This window comes from Narcine bancroftii, chromosome 6 (genome assembly GCF_036971445.1).
Source record: "Narcine bancroftii isolate sNarBan1 chromosome 6, sNarBan1.hap1, whole genome shotgun sequence".
Taxonomy (NCBI): Eukaryota; Metazoa; Chordata; class Chondrichthyes; order Torpediniformes; family Narcinidae; genus Narcine; species Narcine bancroftii.
In genome coordinates, this window is record NC_091474.1 from 29,113,670 (window position 1) to 29,133,072 (window position 19,403).

Here is a 19,403-nt window from a genome sequence, read left to right on the forward strand (position 1 = left end):
AAATATTAACTGTAACTGTGGAGGAACAGAATATCTAAATCCATAGATCCCTCAAGATTTCTGCATGAGTTGATATGATATTAGTTGGGGGGGGGGGGTTATTAAATTTCAGTGCCTTGAGGCATTGTTGCAGCTCTTTCAAACTCTAGTTAGACCACTCGGAGTATTGCATTCAGTTCTGGTCTCGTTACAGGAAGGATGTAAAAGCTGTAGGGAGGATGCTGAGGAGATTTACCAGGATGTTACCTGGATTAGAGAACATGTCTTATGAAGTAAGGTTGGCAGAGCTGTGGCTTTCCTCTTTGGAGTGACAAAGGGTGGGAGATGACAATAGATTGAGAGGTGTAGATAGGTGGACAGCCAGCACCTTTCCCCCAGGACAACTGTAGCAAATACCAAAGGACATCTGTTTAAGGGAGCGAAGGAAGGCTGAGGGGAGATCTCATGGGTAGATTTTTTTAAAAGGATAGGAGGTGCCTGGAGGCAGGTACAATAGGGACATTTAAAAGTCCTGGATGGGCATTTGGATGTAAGTTATGGGTGTGAGGTAGGGAAGGATCAGATTGTTGTGGAATAGGTTTCCGTAGGTCAGTACAATGTCGTGGGCCTAAATGGCTGTACTATGGTGTAATGTTCTAGAGCAAATTTAGTCTTGAATTGTATTTGAAATACTTGTAAATTAAGTTTGGTTGTGGACAGAATTTTCATTGGATATGGATTTTCCTCATTTTTTTCTCAGACAAAATTTGTTCCTACCGCCTGTTCAAAAAGATAGATAAAAATTTCCATAATTCATTGTGTACTTGCAATTAAGATTTCTTAATAATCATGTCCAGCTTTGAAATGGTAATGTATATGTAGTACATAATCAATTTTTGAGAGGGTGCTTGATTCTCAGAAGAGTTGAGTGATTTTTTTGGATTATTATGGTGATGGTTATCTAGAATTTTAAATGATTCTGGAATCGCTGGTTTGTTTTCTTGTATGGTCAAAATGCATGTGAATAAATTTATGATCAGTTTTATAAAATGTTACACATCTTTGTACTTGCAGTTTTTATCACTGCACATTCTTTGCTAAAATGCTTTAAAATGCAATGAAAAACTTGGAACTGAGAGTTTTAAGTTGAAGTGATCTGATTTCAACAAACTGTATTGCTGAGTTACAAGATGAATTTTGAGCAGTTGATTTTGAATGATGGGGAAGCATGAAATTGTTTTTTGCTTGAATGACTATTTGGCAAGACCTTGTCCTTCAGAACAAGGAGCTTTGGCAGCATTTTGTTTCGGCATGGACTTTGAGTTTGTTCACTAAAAGGTTTCTTTAGGGACAATGGGTTAAAGAGACCAGCTTGTGAAATAAAATGATTATTTGTTTTTCTATCATTGTTGGAGTTGCATTTAATGCTGTCCTGGTGATAAAATTGCAAAATTCTATTTTCTGTGAACAATGTGGTTTACAAATTTGTGCTGTTTTGAGAAAATTAACAAATTGCAATGGTATTTTTTCTGATCAAGTTTCAGATAATCTATGTTTAAGAATAAAAAATTATTTAGCACAGGTCTTCCTGGGTTGTAATATGCTGAACCTTGCACTGTGTACGAATGTACTTTTAAGATTTTGTCCAAGCTATTGCAATTAAATGACAAGGGTGTTTACAAAATTACTACTTTTAATATTTGTGTTTTTCTTGAAAAGATTCCACAATCTAAATTTGAAGTACTAGTTGAATTTACAAATTGCCCCATAAAACCTGTCTGAATTCTTGGTTTGGTTTGGTATTTACATTCAGACATTTCCTCTATCTGAACTGGTTAAATGATAAGTTTATTATGGTTAGTGATTATTTAAGAAAATGGCAGTACTTCACTTCCCCCCACCAATTTTAAACTTGCACATTGTTTGGAATTTTTCATGGTAGCATTAATTACATCTGATCTCATTGCCTTGGTTGTGCAAGGTGATAGGAATATATTCTCACTGGTCACTTGGCTCGCTTCAAAAATGATGCTTTTTTTTGGTTACATATCAGTAGATTGGGGTCTCTTTTGGCAATGTGCATTTTGAATTAATTTTGTCTTGAATTGTGTTTGGGATTTGCAGCAAGTTTCTTTAAAAGACCGTTGTGAGACTGCTTGAGTGTACAAATATTTGAATATTTTGTCATTTCAAATTGCCTTGTAACAATTTAATGAATGAATCTGATCATACATATTTGGAAGTTCAGAATCAGAATTTATTGTCGTGAACTAGTCATGAAATTCTGCACGAAGTTCTGCATGATCAAGGTTTACCTTTCAGTCAGTGTCACCAGAACATACAACTTTGTTACTGCTGTTTGTTGGATATTTTGCACTTCATTATAGTGGTGGTTGCATTTCAAGATACTTTGGCTGTGATTTGCTGGTGTATTGCATTGTTCACCATGGGCAATATTTGATATCGTTGGCTTAGATTTTCTAAGTTTAGTGTAAATTTGGAACAATCAAGTGTGGTTTGTGTAACTTTCATTCACAATGCTGTCTGGCTTTAAGAAGCAAATTTGAATTAGTTGTTTGGCTTAGATCAGCACAAGAGTGAGGCAGTAGTTGTACTCCATGTTGTGATCAATGTTGTAAGTAGGTCACTGCATTATTTTGAAGTGAAGTAAAAGCCAGTGATTGGAGGATAAATCTGATAGCTGTGACTTTGATCTAATGTGAAATTGTGCAATACTTTCATTTGTCCCATTGAGTACCCCTTGGTATCAAGCATCTTTTGAAAATCTTTCTACACTTACATCCCATGTTTTAAATGCACAATCCAGAGTTCACCAATTTGGGCAGATGCATGAATACTGTACACACTGATTATTTTGAATAACTGACATCCTAGTGATCTCAGAGTTTGAGGGAACTTGACAGTCATGGCTGATAAAATTGGGGAAACGCTAAATAAATATTGTCCAGTTACATCTGAAGCAATCAAAACATAATTATCTTCCCAGTTAAAGAAAAAGGATAGGTATATGAAACAGTTGTGTGACTTTCCTTAATCAGACATTTCATTACTGAAAGAGGCTAGTTTTTTTTGTTTTCATTCTGTCAACTTCAATTCCCTTTTCCCTCCAAAACCTTTAAGATCTTTTCCAAAATACCGTGGCTTGACTTGATGTTGGTAGTCGGTACTTCTGCACAGTCACCCTCTTTGGAAGACTGTTCAATATAATCCAAACTTTTAATAGGGAAAGGAGAGGATTGATAAAAAATTAGATAGGACTTTGTGTTTTTTTTTGGCTGAATATTTGATTTTATTAAAACCTGATCATGAGGTTGCTGTGGATACGTTTCTATTGCTAATCATTGAGAGTGAGAACGGCCCTGCAAATTTAAGAAAATTGCCTGCAAAACATTAAGAACAATATTAATCACAAATAAAAAGCTTTTAACTGGAGTTCCAAAAACAGGCACTTTTTTCAGTAGATGACAACTGCTCATCAAAGATGGAGTTTGGTGCCAAAGATTACCCGAAATAACCCTCGCTCTACTCCCGTGTATCCCGTCGCAGTCCACTACTTTATAAGCGCCTCCCGATCGCCATATACTGATGCCTGTCCAATGTCGTGGTGCTTTCAGACAGTCCACTTGCTGTCATCACTCCCCATAATTGCCCTCGCAGCTGAAACCACTGTGTCAGTGCAAGGGAACTAAGAAGGGGGCCGGGGTGGGGGCTGTTCCCCTGGTGCTGGTAGGGCGAGGAGTGGGGGAAGAGAGACAGCAGCATGACAGGCAGGCGTGGAGGAGGGGGGGAGAAGGCAGCGCGGCCGGGCGAGGGAGGGGGGGGAGACGGCAACACGCCCCAGGCGAGGGAGGGGGGGGAGACGGCAACACGCCCCAGGCGAGGGAGGGGGGGGAGACGGCAACACGCCCCAGGCGAGGGAGGGGGGGGAGACGGCAACACGCCCCAGGCGAGGGAGGGGGGGGAGACGGCAACACGCCCCAGGCGAGGGAGGGGGGGGAGACGGCAACACGCCCCAGGCGAGGGAGGGGGGGGAGACGGCAACACGCCCCAGGCGAGGGAGGGGGGGGAGACGGCAACACGCCCCAGGCGAGGGAGGGGGGGGAGACGGCAACACGCCCCAGGCGAGGGAGGGGGGGGAGACGGCAACACGCCCCAGGCGAGGGAGGGGGGGGAGAAGGCAACACGCCCCAGGCGAGGGAGGGGGGGGAGACGGCAACACGCCCCAGGCGAGGGAGGGGGGGGAGACGGCAACACGCCCCAGGCGAGGGAGGGGGGGGAGACGGCAACACGCCCCAGGCGAGGGAGGGGGGGGAGACGGCAACACGCCCCAGGCGAGGGAGGGGGGGGAGACGGCAACACGCCCCAGGCGAGGGAGGGGGGGGAGACGGCAACACGCCCCAGGCGAGGGAGGTGGGGGGGGGAAGAGAGATGGGGGGAAGACAGCATCAGATGCAGGGAAAGAGACCAAAATCCATAAGATTCTGAACAACAGCAGGTGTCTGGTCCCAACAATCCCGGATAAAAGGTTGGACGCTTGTACATCCTTCTAATGAGGTCCATCAGCTCCTCTATTTTTACAAAAATTCATGCACATTTAAATTTGCATTGATTCCTGACTAGAAATTGCTGAGATGACATCTCAAATCCTCACTGATTATTATTTTAAATCAAGCACCTGTATGACTGCCTGCTACTTTAAAGTTTTCAGTTCTTTTAGATCCTGTTTCAGATAATTTTGCAGACCAATTTAAAGAAAAATTGCATGCTAACTTTAAACATCTTTCCATACTACTTTTCAAATGACCTTCAAAAGTTCAAATTTACAGTAGGGTGTTTATACTCCAGTAGTTTACATCTGTATCATGGGTTATCATTAAAACTCACACCATTGGTTTCATTGTTAATTTCATTGAAAATTTATAAACCCATTAATGACATGTGGACACAAATTACAGACAATATAAATATTAAACTTTGCATTTGTTTTTAAAATGTCGCAGTTCTTTTCCAATTTGTTCAGAAGATGGTTGCAATTTTTAAACAATGAGAGTATTGCTGTTTGGTTTTACTTTGGGGCATATTTAAGGTTCGTGCTGTCTGCTGTTGATTCTCACCACCATATAACACAGCAGCATATTAGCCTCTCCAGTCTGCCCTCTCATTCAGTTTCTTTGTTGATTTCCTCTCTTTTTTTTCCCCACTCCCCCCCCCCCCCAAAGACCTCAACTTCCCTATAAACCTTCAATTAGCTTTTTCCACATTTTCTGTTTAACATTCTTCTGATTTAGAAAAAAAAAACTGTTTATGTTCATACTAAATGTGTAGGCTATATAAAAGCTGCATGAAAGTAACAGAAGCAGGAATTTTCAAAAAATTGTTTCTTGGACTTGCTCAATGATCATTTGAAATAGTGAATACTAAGGCTTTAAAATAACACCATGACCTATCATAAAAACTAATCTTAAAGTATTCATTGACGTAACTACTGCCACATTCATTTTACAAATTCTGTATCAGTGAATTTAATAAACATATATTTTACAAATTTGATGAATGCAAAGTTTTGGTTGGTGTTGAACTTCATCCAAATTATTTGAAAAGTTGAAAACCTTTCAATATTAAAAGTTTGGGTAGGTTTGTGTGGATTCCCGATTTCCTTGTTTTCACAAGTAGCAGATTCACCATAATGGTGGTGAATAGTGGCTCTATTGTAGAAAGCCTGTGCTTTTTTGTAAAATAGTTTTTTGCCTTTGTTTCCATAGGCCCAGTCCATCTTGAGGGAGTGTTTTGCAGTTTAACACATTCCTGATTTTTAAGGCATGATTAAATCCCAAGAATTATTCGTGGAAATTTGCAAAATGGAAGTGCCTCGTCTCCCTGTATATAAACCAAGACATAATTGATCAATAAGCATGTTATTCAAAGGAAAGTGAGCATCTTTCACACCTGTATTTAAGAGCAACCCAGATGAGGGTTCTGGGTTTACTCCTGAATACGGGGTTGAAACTGGTTCAGTAGTAGGGCTCAAGCCATTTTTGGGAAGGTTAAACAACTTATGGCACAGTTTTATTTTGGCCAATTGATGAAAATAATAAGCGATTCACCCCAGAAGAAAGTGACAAAGTAAAAGTTGACGACTCTGGTAAAATGTTTTTGAAAAATTTAGTGTTGGTAAACATTTAGACATTTGCTGAAGTTTAAGTTCGCTTTTCAAGTTATGAGTTGATTCAGGAGGCTTGTGAAGGATTTGGAATTATAGTATTGTATAAAAAAAATTAGAAGATACAAGGGTTAAGGCTGTGGGAAGCTGTGAGGAATTCTGAAATCTTTAATTTGATTTGGCAAGATGTGGTCTTGCATGGAGACATTTGTATACATGGCAACAGCCTGATTGTATTGTTTATTGCAGACATTGATTTGTCATCCCGTTTATTCTTTCTGCAGTCTGTAAAGTTGATTTAAATTGGTTGACAACAGGATTGGCTGGTGACCTCAGCTGCTTAAGGGAAACACCTCTATTTTGGTCACAGGTAAGATCCTCTTCTGTCAAGGTTGTTTAGTGGTTTAAGCCTTCTAAAAGGTTCATGGTAGTTGTACCAAATTTTTAGCTGAAACACTGAAATTTACAGATTCAAATTAGTATTTCAAAAGAGCATAGTCTCAGAAACACTTTGAATTTAATACAATATTTCAGTTATTTTTGTTCTTGTTTCCTGTAGTCAATACACAAAAAACCCTGAGATTTGACCACTTTTAGTCTAGCAAGTGGTTTGAATGGTTATGTTGGATTTAAATTTGTTCCTTTGCATCTTTGTTATTCAAATGCATTCGTTTTGCAGGAACTGCTGATCGTATTTTTTAAAAATTATGGACTTTTTCTACCATAGCACATTTTTTTTTAAAAGTTTTGCTTATCAAGTAAAGTTATTTCAGAAGTTTGTAACTTCACATTTGAACAATTATTCATTACAAGGTGAGGTTCTTACCTGATTTAAAACAGAAGTTGCCATTTGAACAGGTTAAATTGCATTCAAAAGTAATGTTTATTGGTATAGATATCAAAAGTTTGACATGAAAACAGTCTAATGAAGATGACTAATCTTTGAACTCAAATTTTCTCACCTCCTCCCATTGCCTTTCATTTAATGATTGACAACATTTGATGAGAACTTTATTTCTGAGTGAATATTGAAATAATCAAAGCCAGTTTTGCCTCACTACCGGGGAGCTCTATACTATTTTCTCTGCTTGTTTAAACAACTTGTAACACTGGTTTCCACCCTATTCCACGTTTACCTTTTTGATACTGTCCCAACAGAGCCCACTTGTTCAATCCCTTTGTAAATTTGAGCTTGGAAAGCTTTGCAGACACTAGTCTTGTCTACCTATTCTTTAACCAATGCTCAATCACCACCACTGGCACCAGATTTAATTGCCCACATTTTAAAAAGTCATTTTTGCATTTAGATAATTTAAAATTTTTCATTTCCCCCTTGCAGCAATAACTCTTCCAGCCCTACAATTCTGAACTCAGCTTTATGCTCTAAAATTCCCTGACAATCCTCTTATTTGCCCTTCTGTCCCCTCTTTCCCCACCTTTGCCAATCCCTTGGTTTTACCCTTCAGTAAAAATCTTCTGGTTTTGTATCCTAAACTCAATTATTTGATTTAAATTGCCCTGATGTTTGTTTGAAGTGCTTGGGAACAATTTTATTTTGTTAACTAAGTTAATGCAATAGTCAATTGATTCAGGTCATTAAGTATGTTGGACTCAAATTAATGTAGTGTTTGTTAAATTCATTTGCATCTTGGCTTTGGTGCGTAGAATTCGATGGTTTTTCTGTGGATTTTTGTATGCTAAATACGTTTTACAATCTGGTTAGGCTGGTTTTGTTCTAACAAGTCTGATGTAGTTCGTGCCTTTTTCATCTGCAGGTGGTTGTTGTTGATTGGGTTCAGCATGGCCGTGGTCATCCGCTTGCAGGGTCTCCCCATTGTGGCGGGGACAATGGATATCCGCCATTTCTTCTCTGGATTAACCATTCCTGATGGTGGCGTGCATATTGTAGGTGGTGAACTTGGTGAGGCTTTCATCGTTTTCTCCACAGATGAAGATGCACGGCTTGGTATGATGCGTGGTGGGGGTACAATTAAAGGATCCAAAGTATCACTACTACTGAGTAGTAAAACTGAAATGCAAAATATGATTGAGCTCAGTCGTAGACGTTTTGAAACTGGTAACGTAGATATGCCACCAGTGGGCTCCAACCGACCAGGGCCACCTAGTAATACTGCTCTGAGTGGAAGGGGTAATTTGCCTACAACTATGGCTAATCTAAACACTCCCGCTATGGTTACCACAGCTTCTTCATTACATGAAGGCTTGAGCAGTAAAAATGTGCCTACCTTTTCTGCTGCCAGTGTTGGAAGTACACCCTCAAGTCTGAATCCAACGTTTAGCAGCCCTGGGTTTAGTATGGGATCGACTATGACCAGTGGTATGCCACCATTGAATACTATAAACTCTGTGCCACCTCTGCCACCACTTCCTCCTTTACCCACAATGCCATCACTGCCACCCATGCCTTCAATTCCTCCAATTGGTATTTTGCCCACACTGCCACCAGTGCCTCCCCTTCCTCCAATAGCACCTCTTGCTCCTATTCCCCCAATGCCACCTATACCCCCTATACCTAGCCTACCACCCATGCCTCTGAATGCAGGCAGCTCTCTTCCTCTAGGAAGCTCTGGGCCCAGTGGAATGAATGGCTCTGGATCTGGCTTGGGCATCAGTAGCAGCTTAGGTTCAATGTATATGGGTCCCTTAGGTTCGTTGAACCCCATTCACCCCTTAAATTCGCATAGTTCATTGAGTAAAGGGCCACCACCAATTAATCCAGATGATTTGTATGTCCATGTTTATGGAATGCCATTCACTGCAATGGAATCAGATGTGAGAGAATTCTTTCACGGACTTCGAATTGACGCAGTGCACATGATGAAAGACCATTTGGGACGCAATAACAGAGATGCGATGGTGAAGTTTTATGGCCCGTCAGACACTTTTGAAGCTCTGAAACGGCATGGAAAAATGATGATGGGCCAACGATTTGCCAATGTGTTCCCCGCAACAGAGAGACAATGGTTGAATGCTTCAATTGGCTTTAATGCCCCCAAAAGCATGGGCCCCCCACCAGCAATTGGGCATTATGGACAAAACTTGCCGCCATTTCACACATCTCGGTCTGAATCCCCGAGCCGACGCGAACGATCACGATCACGTTCTCCTCACGAGAAGGAGTTCTGTGTCTATTTGAAAGGTTTACCATATGAAGCTGAAAACAAGCACATTATGGAATTTTTCAACAAGTTGGAGCTCATAGAGGATAGCATCTACATAGCCTATGGACCAAATGGAAGAGCCACTGGTGAAGGGTTTGTGGAATTTAAAAATCCTACTGATTATCAAGCAGCATTGTGCCGCCACAAACAGTACATGGGCAGTCGCTTCATCCAGGTGCACCCCATTACCAAAAAAGCAATGTTAGAAAAGCTGGAAATCATCCAGAAAAGAACACACAATTTTGTGCAGAGTGAGCAAAAGAGAGAAATAACTGTGAAAACCGAGGAAGGATGTGGGTCACCAAAAATATGTGGCCACATATGGAATATACCCTATAATGTAACAAAAAGTGATGTGTTTCAGTTTCTGGAAGGTATTGGACTGGCAGAAAATGGTGTGCAGATTCTTGTGGACTGCAATGGTCAAGGGCTGGGGCAAGCACTTGTGCACTTCTTAAATGAAGAAGAAGCACAAAAGGCTGAAAGACTACATCGCAAAAAATTAAATGGGCGCAATGCATTTCTCCAACTAATCACTCCTGAGCAAAAGCAAGAAATGGAAACAAACCCACCATTTCAGGCCAAAGGTCAAAAAAATCCAAACCAAGGAAGTCTTGATCCTCCTTTCCTCCCAAGTGTTGGAGAGAAAATGTTTTCTCCTGGTGGCAATTCAAGTAATCTTAATGGCCCTGCACCAACATTCAACCCTGTTAGTAGCTTTAGTGCATCAAATAATCTGTTTGGTCCTGGAACAGTTCCTACATCTGGGATGAGTGTGAGTACTGGTGATGGCCCAGTGGGAGGGACTACATTTGGCAGTAGCAGTGCAAGTAATTTTCCAACACCAGGGGCTGAGCCGACCTTTGGAGGTGGTCCTCTAAGTACCAACAGTCCAACAGTGGTTAAAGTTCAGAATTTACCCTTTAAGGTGTCTGTGGATGAAATATTGGATTTCTTTTATGGCTACCGTGTGATTCCTGATTCTGTGTGCCTGCAATTCAATGAGCAAGGCATGCCTACAGGTGAGGCAATGGTTGCTTTTGAATCCTGTGACGAAGCAATGTCAGCAGTTGTTGACCTCAGTGATAGACCAATGGGTTCAAGGAAAGTTAAATTAGTCTTGGGTTAACCTTGAATTTTAAGGAGTTTGTGGCTCATGGGCTTGTTTTTAGCGCAGGCATTTAAAATGGAAGTTGTTGGAACTTCTACTTGATGACCTAAAATTTGAAAGTGTTTGCAGCTGAATTTTTGACCCAGGTTATTTTTGAATTCAATGAAAATGTAGGTGATCAGTGGAAATTTTAAGTACACACCACTGATAGTGTAGACCTAGCAGAAGTGGATGTTTTCTGTAGATCCATGGAACTGTTAGCTTACTCATACAACAGGCAAACACAGATGATTTGCTAGATGCTTATGTTCCTTTGTTACAATCAATTATTTAAAGTTTTGTCACCCTGAATGCTGAGTGGAAAGAAGTTCTGTATAGTAGCACATCAAGTGCAGTTAACTAATCTTCCGTATGGAAATGATGCACAGGGCTAATCCTAGGTTGGGTAGTTTTTTTTAATCCTTAAGTGATGTAAATTATAGTACACTTGGGATGTTATTGTCCGATGCTGATGTATGCAGTGAAAGAGTGGGAATTAAGAGATCAAATCAGTTGAAAACTCAGTTCTCATGCATGTTTGACCCCCCCCCCCCCCCCCCCCCGTTCTGGGTATGGTATGCTTATTTTGTTTTTGAAATTTGAGTTTGTGTGCAACCATTCTCTAATCTCTGTACATACAGAGCGAACTGCAGATTAAGTTGTTCCACTTGTGTTCAAAAGAAACTTGTGGCCATAGACTTGATAGTCAATTGTTTATAGAGAACTTTCGTGCTAGTTATCTAATTGTTCTGCTAGTACCATACTGTTCATGTTGATGCTGCAGCAGTGGTGAATTTGTTCAGAAATCTCCGAGGAATACTTTGACCACTACAGGCTGTTAGTATTTAGACTTCTTGCTCAAGGATTTGGCCAGTATCAAACAATTAATGCTTACCCACAGTGATGATCTTTCATTAATTTTTTACATTTGTTGCTCATTTGGTTTGTAAGAAGTACAAAAATTTTAACTAAAATTCATTCTAAAATTTGATGAATTTTTATAAGAACATTTCTAAAGTCAAACCGTAAATTTATTCCCCTCTAGCACTGGAAAAAGTTGATTATATTCATGCCAGCATGCAGTGCTAGTAGAAATTTAGTGTAACTAGCATTTGAAATGTATTTGTAAGCAAATATGTACCGGGTAGACACAATGCCCTGTACTGGGAAATGCTGTATAGTCTTGTTAAATGACCCATAATTCAATCCTACTGTATCATAAGTTTTTGTAAAAGATACAAAATAAATCAGTAAGAGTGATGCCATTTTTAATAGAAAATAGAACAATGCATATTTGAATTTTTGATTTTTTTTTTTGAAATGATGTTGAAGGATCTGAAAACGTGTACAACACTACACTGTATAGTAGAAAAAGGACTTTATTGGTCTACTGAGCATTTGATACAAGTTCCAGTACATTTTGGGATTTTGCATTCCTGTGGCTTTCAGTTTTAAGGCTTCATTCTCACAATGTACTGTACCATTTTTAAAGCATGGGCCAGCAAGGTGGTATTTGGAACCTATCAGACTCTATACAAGAGCACATTCATTCTGGATTTCAAAAGTTTCAGGAAATTTTAATTGTAGCTCATGACAAAGCTGCTTGTCAATCAGAGTCCAATAACTCATCAAATATAAATACAAGATCTGCTCAGTGGGCTAATGTAAAAAGTTCCTATAAACTACATGTAAGAACTATTGTAAGAACTGTATTGTTCTTTGTGTGAACGGGATGTCTGGAGATGCAACATGTATGCATCTATGTATTGCCATAGGTGCATTTAAAGATGGTCTTTGTAATTTGAAAACTGATGAATTTTACATTTACATCTATTTGGTGAGATGAGTAGGCAGTTTTGAATTTAACCATGATGTAAAAGAACAAGTTGTACATACACCTTTATCTTTTGCAAGCTTTCTGTCAATAAAATGCATTCCGTAATAAATAAAGGAAATTGCTCCTTTTAGGTTTAGATGTGAAACTTTGTGTTGCTTTTTTATAAAAAGCCAGGGAAATGGCATATTTGTTGGCTGTCTTTTTGATTATTGTATCTTGTGTGAAATAGTGAAAGTTGAAAATGAAGTTGTCCAATACTTAATTGAAAATGGGAGGACTGTTATCCATCTGGTTTCTCATTGAATATCTGTACTTCATTTCATTCGGCAATAATGAGGTAATGTTTTATTTGAGAATCTTCTTGAATGAGCACCAGAGACAGTGATATTCCACATGAAGAGTTTTATTGCTGTCCGTCATTGGGTTGAATCGACTGAAAACTGAGGGGAATGATGAAATCCTCCATCTGACTAAATTTTTCCTTTTGGTTCTTGTCAATAGCCCAGCAGCATTTTCTCACCTCTCCACTCTAGCCTTGTGATGCTTTGAGTTCTGCTTGAGGAGCAAAAGCTTTATTTTTAATTTAATGCTCACTTTTGTTGATGTGATGTCGAAGATCCACTGATAGTGAGATTAGATGTGATTTAGCCTTTGAGGAATACTTACTATGTTCTTTTTTTGTAGAGGGTATACAGTCGGTAGAATTTCTTGTTATCAAAGTAGAATGAGTGAATTTTTGTCTGGCTTGTCCTTGTATGGTATGATCTCTATTTGCTTTTAATTCTCAACAGTTGTACATAATAATAACAAATTTGGCATTTTGTTTGCTTCTGTTGTATGATCCTTAAAATGCATATATAAAATGACCAGAGTAACTCGTTATTATTTCATGTGTTTAAATTGCTTGTGTCTGATTTTACTTTTTGCCTGCTGACATTGCTGGAAAGACACTGGTGTGTTACCTCAACATTGTGCTGACCATTTTGCAGTTCCTGGTTGTTCTCTCTGAATTAAAAGGCATTTTGTGCACCAGATAGTCTGGTTTCATTGCAACTTTTTTTAAGCCATGATCTTCGTAATTTCCATTTGTATGGAATACATAGGGTGCATCTCTCAAAAAAAAATACATTGTGTAGTGGCAAATTCTGTACTTCAAAGAAAATCAATGTTGATGATTATCATTGGTAAGATGGGTATTGATTTTTAAATAATTCTGGGTGCATTTGTCCATTTCTCAAACTTGTTCCATCTGTCTCTTGGATCAGAAAAGTTTCCATTTTACAGTGTTCCTTGTAAAAGTTGATTTCTTTTAATGATCTAGCACTGGTGAGTTCTGCTGATTTGTCTTTCTCATAATGTGAAAATATGAAATACAATTAAATAAAAATGTGGTATTTCTCAATTTGGTGTGTGAATGGTTCAGATGAAAAACTGTTTTGGTAAAAGCAATCATTTTGTGAATGGTATTTTACAACACTTGTGCCATTTGATGATCAATTATACTGTTGATTGGTGAACTGTTTTGCAATTACCCATGCTCAGTAGAAGTATTGTGAGCTGACAAGCCATTGAATTTTGAATCTATTGCAGTGACACATGCGGAGCCATTGGATCAGCAGGAATATGCCAAATTAATCAAGTGTAAAGATTGATGATATCTGTACTGGAGGAAGTTGACTATTTGCGTGGTGTTCCCTTTTGTATACCACTTTCAGTTGACACCAGTTCTGCCTTTAAAGGCTTTGGTTTTTGAGAACTGGCTTAAGAGTATGCAGTTCCCACATGTTGATTGCAATTCAGCTGCATTGATCAGACTTGCAAAGTCATTGTGCTGATGTCAGGTGGGAAAGGTAGGTTGATGTATGTTTGAAGAGAGGAATGGGTGAACGCATTCAATGATAGAAGCGTGATACTCACTTCTATCTTGATGGACAGATTTATTTTAATCTGAGTTTTCTGGGTGAAATTGTAAGCAGCTTTGCCACTGCAATAGGTGGTAGTTTGCACCATGATATCTGACCATGGCTTGGATTGTTTGAGTGCAGGCTTCAACTGGGCTGGGATGACGATTCCCACTAGACCTGCAGGACATTCGCGAGTCATTTGGTTGCTTTTGCCCAGTAACATTAATGATAATTTGTCTGATGCATTGCACAATTATTTTACATTCTCTTCAGAACTTGTGTTGACATTTGAACTTGTGACCAAAATTACACACTGTATTTGTTTCCACTTTGCATCATTTGGTGATTGGTTCTGCAGCACAGTCAGTGTTGATTCTGGTCAGGATGTGCTGGAGAAGGAATGCATTTGAGGCTACTTTCATTTAAATTAATTGGCAACATGTTGCTGCCTTGTTGTGACTGCAGTATTGTTTCCTATAGCAACTGTCCCATAAGATCTTGTATTTTGCTCATCACCTTTGAACTGTGCATTTGAACCTCCAAAAGAACTGAAGAACACCTACATAAATGTGTTGGAAAATGTGCCCAGTGAATCTGACTAGCGCATTGCTTTATTTGAAAGGTGTGTACATAACCTTCTACTGCAATAAGTTATACTGCCCACTGTGTCTGTGTCAGGCATCAAATACCCAACCCCAGTGTCTTGTACTTCACCTGCAGATTTAATTGCTGTGAAATGTAAGTGCTCCTCTAAATCCATAAATGCATTGTGCAAACATCTTGCAGTCCCTGAGGCAGTTTAGCCATTTGGGTGAAAAAATTCTTTCTCAAATCTTCTGCCCCTTAACAGGTGTGTACAACCAGAATGCATGGGCATTCTGAAGATTAAGGGCAAAAGTTTTACGCTATCTACACTTTGATTCGTATAGTTCAATGAGGTCCTCTTGACCTCTGGTCCAAGGAAAATAAACTCAGCCAATCCACTTTCTTGTGACAGCAAAGCTCCATCACAGGCAATGTTGTGATGAATCTCTTCTGCAACCTCTCCCTGCAGTCATGTCCTTCCGATTTATTGTGTGGTGAGCAGAACTGCACAGTATCCCATCTGCGGCCTCACTAATGTATTACAATTTTCTTGCTGTTGTATTCTATACTACCTGTGCTGCTGCCTTCAGGCATCCTTGGAGTTGAAAAGAGAGACCTTGGTACTTCCTTGGATCCTTTCATTCATTGTAATAAATCTTGGCCTTTAATCCTTCCAAAAGGCATTAGTTTACATTTTTCTAGATTAAAATTTCCTTTTGCCACTTGTTTTACCAACTCAAAATCATTCTGTAACTGAAGCTTACCTTCATTGGAAAATTTTTTTTAGACATGCAGCATGGCAACTTTGTCATTCAGAGGGTGGCTGTTTGCAAGTAGCTTCCAGAGGAACCTATAGAAGCATGGCAATTACAATGTTCAAAAGGCATTTGGACAGCTAGATGGATAGGAAGAGTAGAAGGATAGGGATCACATGCTGGCAAATGGAGTGTCAACTCAGTTGGAATGGATGAGTTCAGTCAAAGGGCCTGTTACACCCAAATTAACCTACAACCCCAGTACATTTTGAACAGGGGGAGGAAACCACACAGACATGGGGAGAATGTACAAACTCCTTACAGTGGCGGATTTGAACTCCGTTCACTGGCGCTATGATAGTGTGTTAACTGCCACACAACCATGCATGCTACCCTCACATTTTTTGATTCCTCTGTACATTTGCATACATCTTACGTTCACATTGTATGTCAAATACCAGTCACAGTTCTGCATCATAGAAACTGGCCCTTCGGCATAACTTGTCTGCTTGGCTTTGTGCAATTCATATCCCTCTGAGCTTTTCTGTCCATGTATCTATCTAAATGTCTTCAATGTCACAAATGCCCTGCTTCCACCTCTTCTGGCAGTTGGTTTAAGATGTCTACATCTCTTCAAGATGCCCTTCAAGCCCCTTTTAAATCTTTTTTTTCTCACATTTAAATTCTCTAGTTTTGGACTGGGGGGGGAAAAAGGCCACAATTATTCACTTTATCTAAGCACCTTATGATTTTAAATCTTAAGGTCTCTCATCAACTCCAAGCATTGCCTTTATAACTCAACCTACTTGTCACAATAACATTGTGGGTCTAAATAAGCTTCTTGCAGTCAAACCTCATGAGGGCCCCCCCCCCCCCCCCGAGCCTCCTATGCTCCAGGGGAAAAAATCCCAGTCTCTCCTTGGAATTCAAGCCTACCAGTCCTTGTGAATGTTTTCTCACTGTTTCCATCTTAATATCTTTACAGTAGGTGAGTGACCAAAGCTCTGCATAGTACTTTTCACTGAAGTCTTGTACAGATGTAATATGATATCCCTATTCCTGTATTCAATGCCCTGACTAACAAAGGCAGGTACACTGAATATCAGTCTTCTCGATCACTGCTTCAAAAAAAAATCAAATTTGTGAAACACTATTTCCCACAGAAAGCAGTGCTGACTATTTCTAACTAGTCCTAGTTTTTCCAAATGCATGCAGTTCTGTCTCCGAATCAATGGTTCCAACAACAAACCCATGTACATGCTGGTTACAGGTGTCCAATCACAATAACCTTTGCCAATCACTCTCTGCCTCCTGTCCCTCAGCCAATTGTGGGTGTAGTGATTCAAATTGCCCTGGATTCCATTGATACAGTCTCCCATGTGGTACCTTGTCAAAGGTCTTGAAGCTTCCCAAGTTTGGAGATGCATCAAATTTATCAAACACCATCCTACTAAACGCACTTGAGCAAACCACTTTCAGGTCCTATGTCCCAAATTCCACTTCATTTAATAATATTGCCAGAATTTGCATAATCATGGTAGGTCAATGTTTCTCAGGGTAGATGATTCTACATGTAGAGGATATAGGTTTGAGGGGAGAGACCTGAGGGGCAACTTTGTCATTCAGAGGGTGGCTGTTGTCTGCAAGTAGCTTCCAGAGGAACCTATAGAAGCATGGCAATTACAATGTTCAAAAGGCATTTGGACAGCTAGATGGATAGCAAGGATAGGGATCACATGCTGGAAAATGGAGTGTCAACTCAGTTGGAATGGATGAGTTCAGTCAAAGGGCCTGTTCTGTGCTCTATTACCTTGAAAATATTTCCCTCTAAATGATATCAAAAGAGGCATAACAGCAATACTTAATACATTCTAATACTTGGTCTGAAATCCAGTCAAAGGCAGCTTCCACGTCACACTGCACCAGAGATCCGTGCTGTCACTTCCCCCCCAGATGTCCATACATCTTATCAGTATGTCTTTGCAGGTATGCATACTGCTCCTTGATCAAATCTTGCCCATCTGTGATTGAGAAACTGCTGCATCCAGGTTTAACAGTGATTTTTGTCTCCCATCCTTAACACTTACTCTTCAAATGCATTATCTAATGCTCCCCTGCACCTCCACCCATAGACCAGGTTTCCTTTGACCCTATATTAGCACCAATTTTTATTCGTTAACCTCTCCATTTGTTTCCTCTGCCTCCTGAAAGGAGTGTGATTTGGAAGTCTCCCTTTTTTGGCTGCCTTGTTCAGGAACTCGTCCTTCATGTTGGCATTGATGGTGGTGAAAGACCTTGTTTTACCATGTTCTACCCACACAAACTTGCATGAGGGATTGTTGCTGAGTTTTCTGTTCAAAGCATCCATCCTTAACCTGATGAGCCCAGCCATTTGAAACACTTCTAATACTGTTGCCCTATATCCTGTTAGTCAATGAGGACAGTCTAGATTTAGATTAAAATGGCTCACCAAATTGGAGGGTATAACTTTCTAGGATTAATCTAGACCCATCTTTTTTGAACAAAAATGTATTATCAAAATTGTCCATTCTGAGAGAGTTGTGTTGACAGCCTCTGTTCATGACTATGACCCAGGGATGATGCACTTGGATGTAGATATATTCTTTGAACAACTTAACGAGGGTCCTTCTCCCCTCTCAGCCTTCTGCAGGGATTGTTCCCTCTGATTCCTTCCACTGTGCCTGCAGGAGGTGCAACACTTGCACCCACACCTTCTCTCCACCCCCCCTTACCACGGTCTGGGGCCCCAAACTGGCCTTTCAAGTGAAGCAACACTTCACATGTCTATCTAGAGGACTTAGTTACTGCATCCAGTGGACCCTTATCAGAAAGACTGGTCACAGACTGGGAGATCACTGCACACAGCACCTCTCCTAGTGGCCAGCCATTTTAATACTGGGTCACACTCTGGCCTTCATGTGTCCATGCCCTTGTGTACTGTCCTACCCTGACAAACCACAGGTTGGAGGAATAACACCATATTTTCCATCTGGGCACTCTCCAGCTCATTCGGTCATCCCTTCTCCCCCTCATTGTTGCTTTCTCCTGCCTTTGCCACCCTTCCACCCTCCCACCCACCCACTTTTTTGTGAAGACGCTTGCCGACATTTTCCTCATACCTGGAAGGGCTCAAGCCTAAAACGTTGGTTCTGTATCTTTGCAGTTGCTACATAAAGGACACAGTTTGACCAGCTGAGCTATTCCAGCATTTTGTGGGGTCTTTTTTTTATTCCAACCACGGTGACTACAGAATTTTCTGATTTACTTTGGTCAAGTAATCTGGCACGTCAAAATCGTCCTGTTGTAGGAACATTGTACAAGTACGTTCCTCGGGCCTGTCCTTCCCTTGGGAGAGTGGGGATAAAGCTTCTTAATAGTGCCATCCTGTTCAAGTGGAGATTGACTATGTCCTCCTGACGCGTTAGTCCATAAGCATGTTAGGGTCCAGGCTTGCTCTTTGGGTGAAGGAGGGTTGGCATAGGAGACGCCCCAATTCGGGTGCGGACTCCTCACAACCTGCATGAAATGTTCGCGATGTGAAACTTTCCTCGGAAGGTATTTGCGCCCAATCAGCTGGAGAGAGAAGATGCCCTGAGCTCCCAGGACTTGGTGTGCATCAGCCGTTCTCTGGAGTTGGGGGGGGGGGGGGGGGGGGGGGGAGTCCAAAGTTCGTCCGCTCCACCGAAACTCCAGAGAGCCTCCCTCCACTCACTCGAAACAGAATGGGCAGGGAGGGAGGCAGCAAGGAAACCGACCAGGGCGAGTTCCGAAGCAAATGAATGAGTGGTTTCTGCACGGCGGCTCCATTT

General features: G+C 40.5%; 2 protein-coding genes across 8 annotated transcripts in view; both read left to right on the forward strand.

Annotated features, from left to right (window-relative positions):
* LOC138735896 (copine-1-like) overlaps positions 1-19,403 on the forward strand; it is an 85,181-nt gene that overhangs the window by 4,130 nt on the left and 61,648 nt on the right. The window contains exon 1 of one of the 7 annotated variants that reach the window (XM_069884504.1): positions 6,452-6,530. The exons of 5 other annotated variants lie outside the window; for them this stretch is intronic. The gene's annotated coding sequence lies outside the window, so the exon portion shown is untranslated. Of the gene's footprint in view, positions 1-6,451; positions 6,531-7,994; positions 8,082-19,403 lie in introns of those variants that run through there. One more of the 7 variants, XM_069884506.1, reaches the window with a different exon arrangement.
* On the forward strand, positions 6,445-13,363 carry rbm12 (RNA binding motif protein 12). The gene is made up of 2 exons (XM_069884501.1): positions 6,445-6,530; positions 7,936-13,363. Exon 2 carries the CDS (start codon positions 7,961-7,963, stop codon positions 10,469-10,471), a length of 2,511 nt encoding a protein of 836 aa, XP_069740602.1. The 5' UTR covers positions 6,445-6,530; positions 7,936-7,960; the 3' UTR covers positions 10,472-13,363.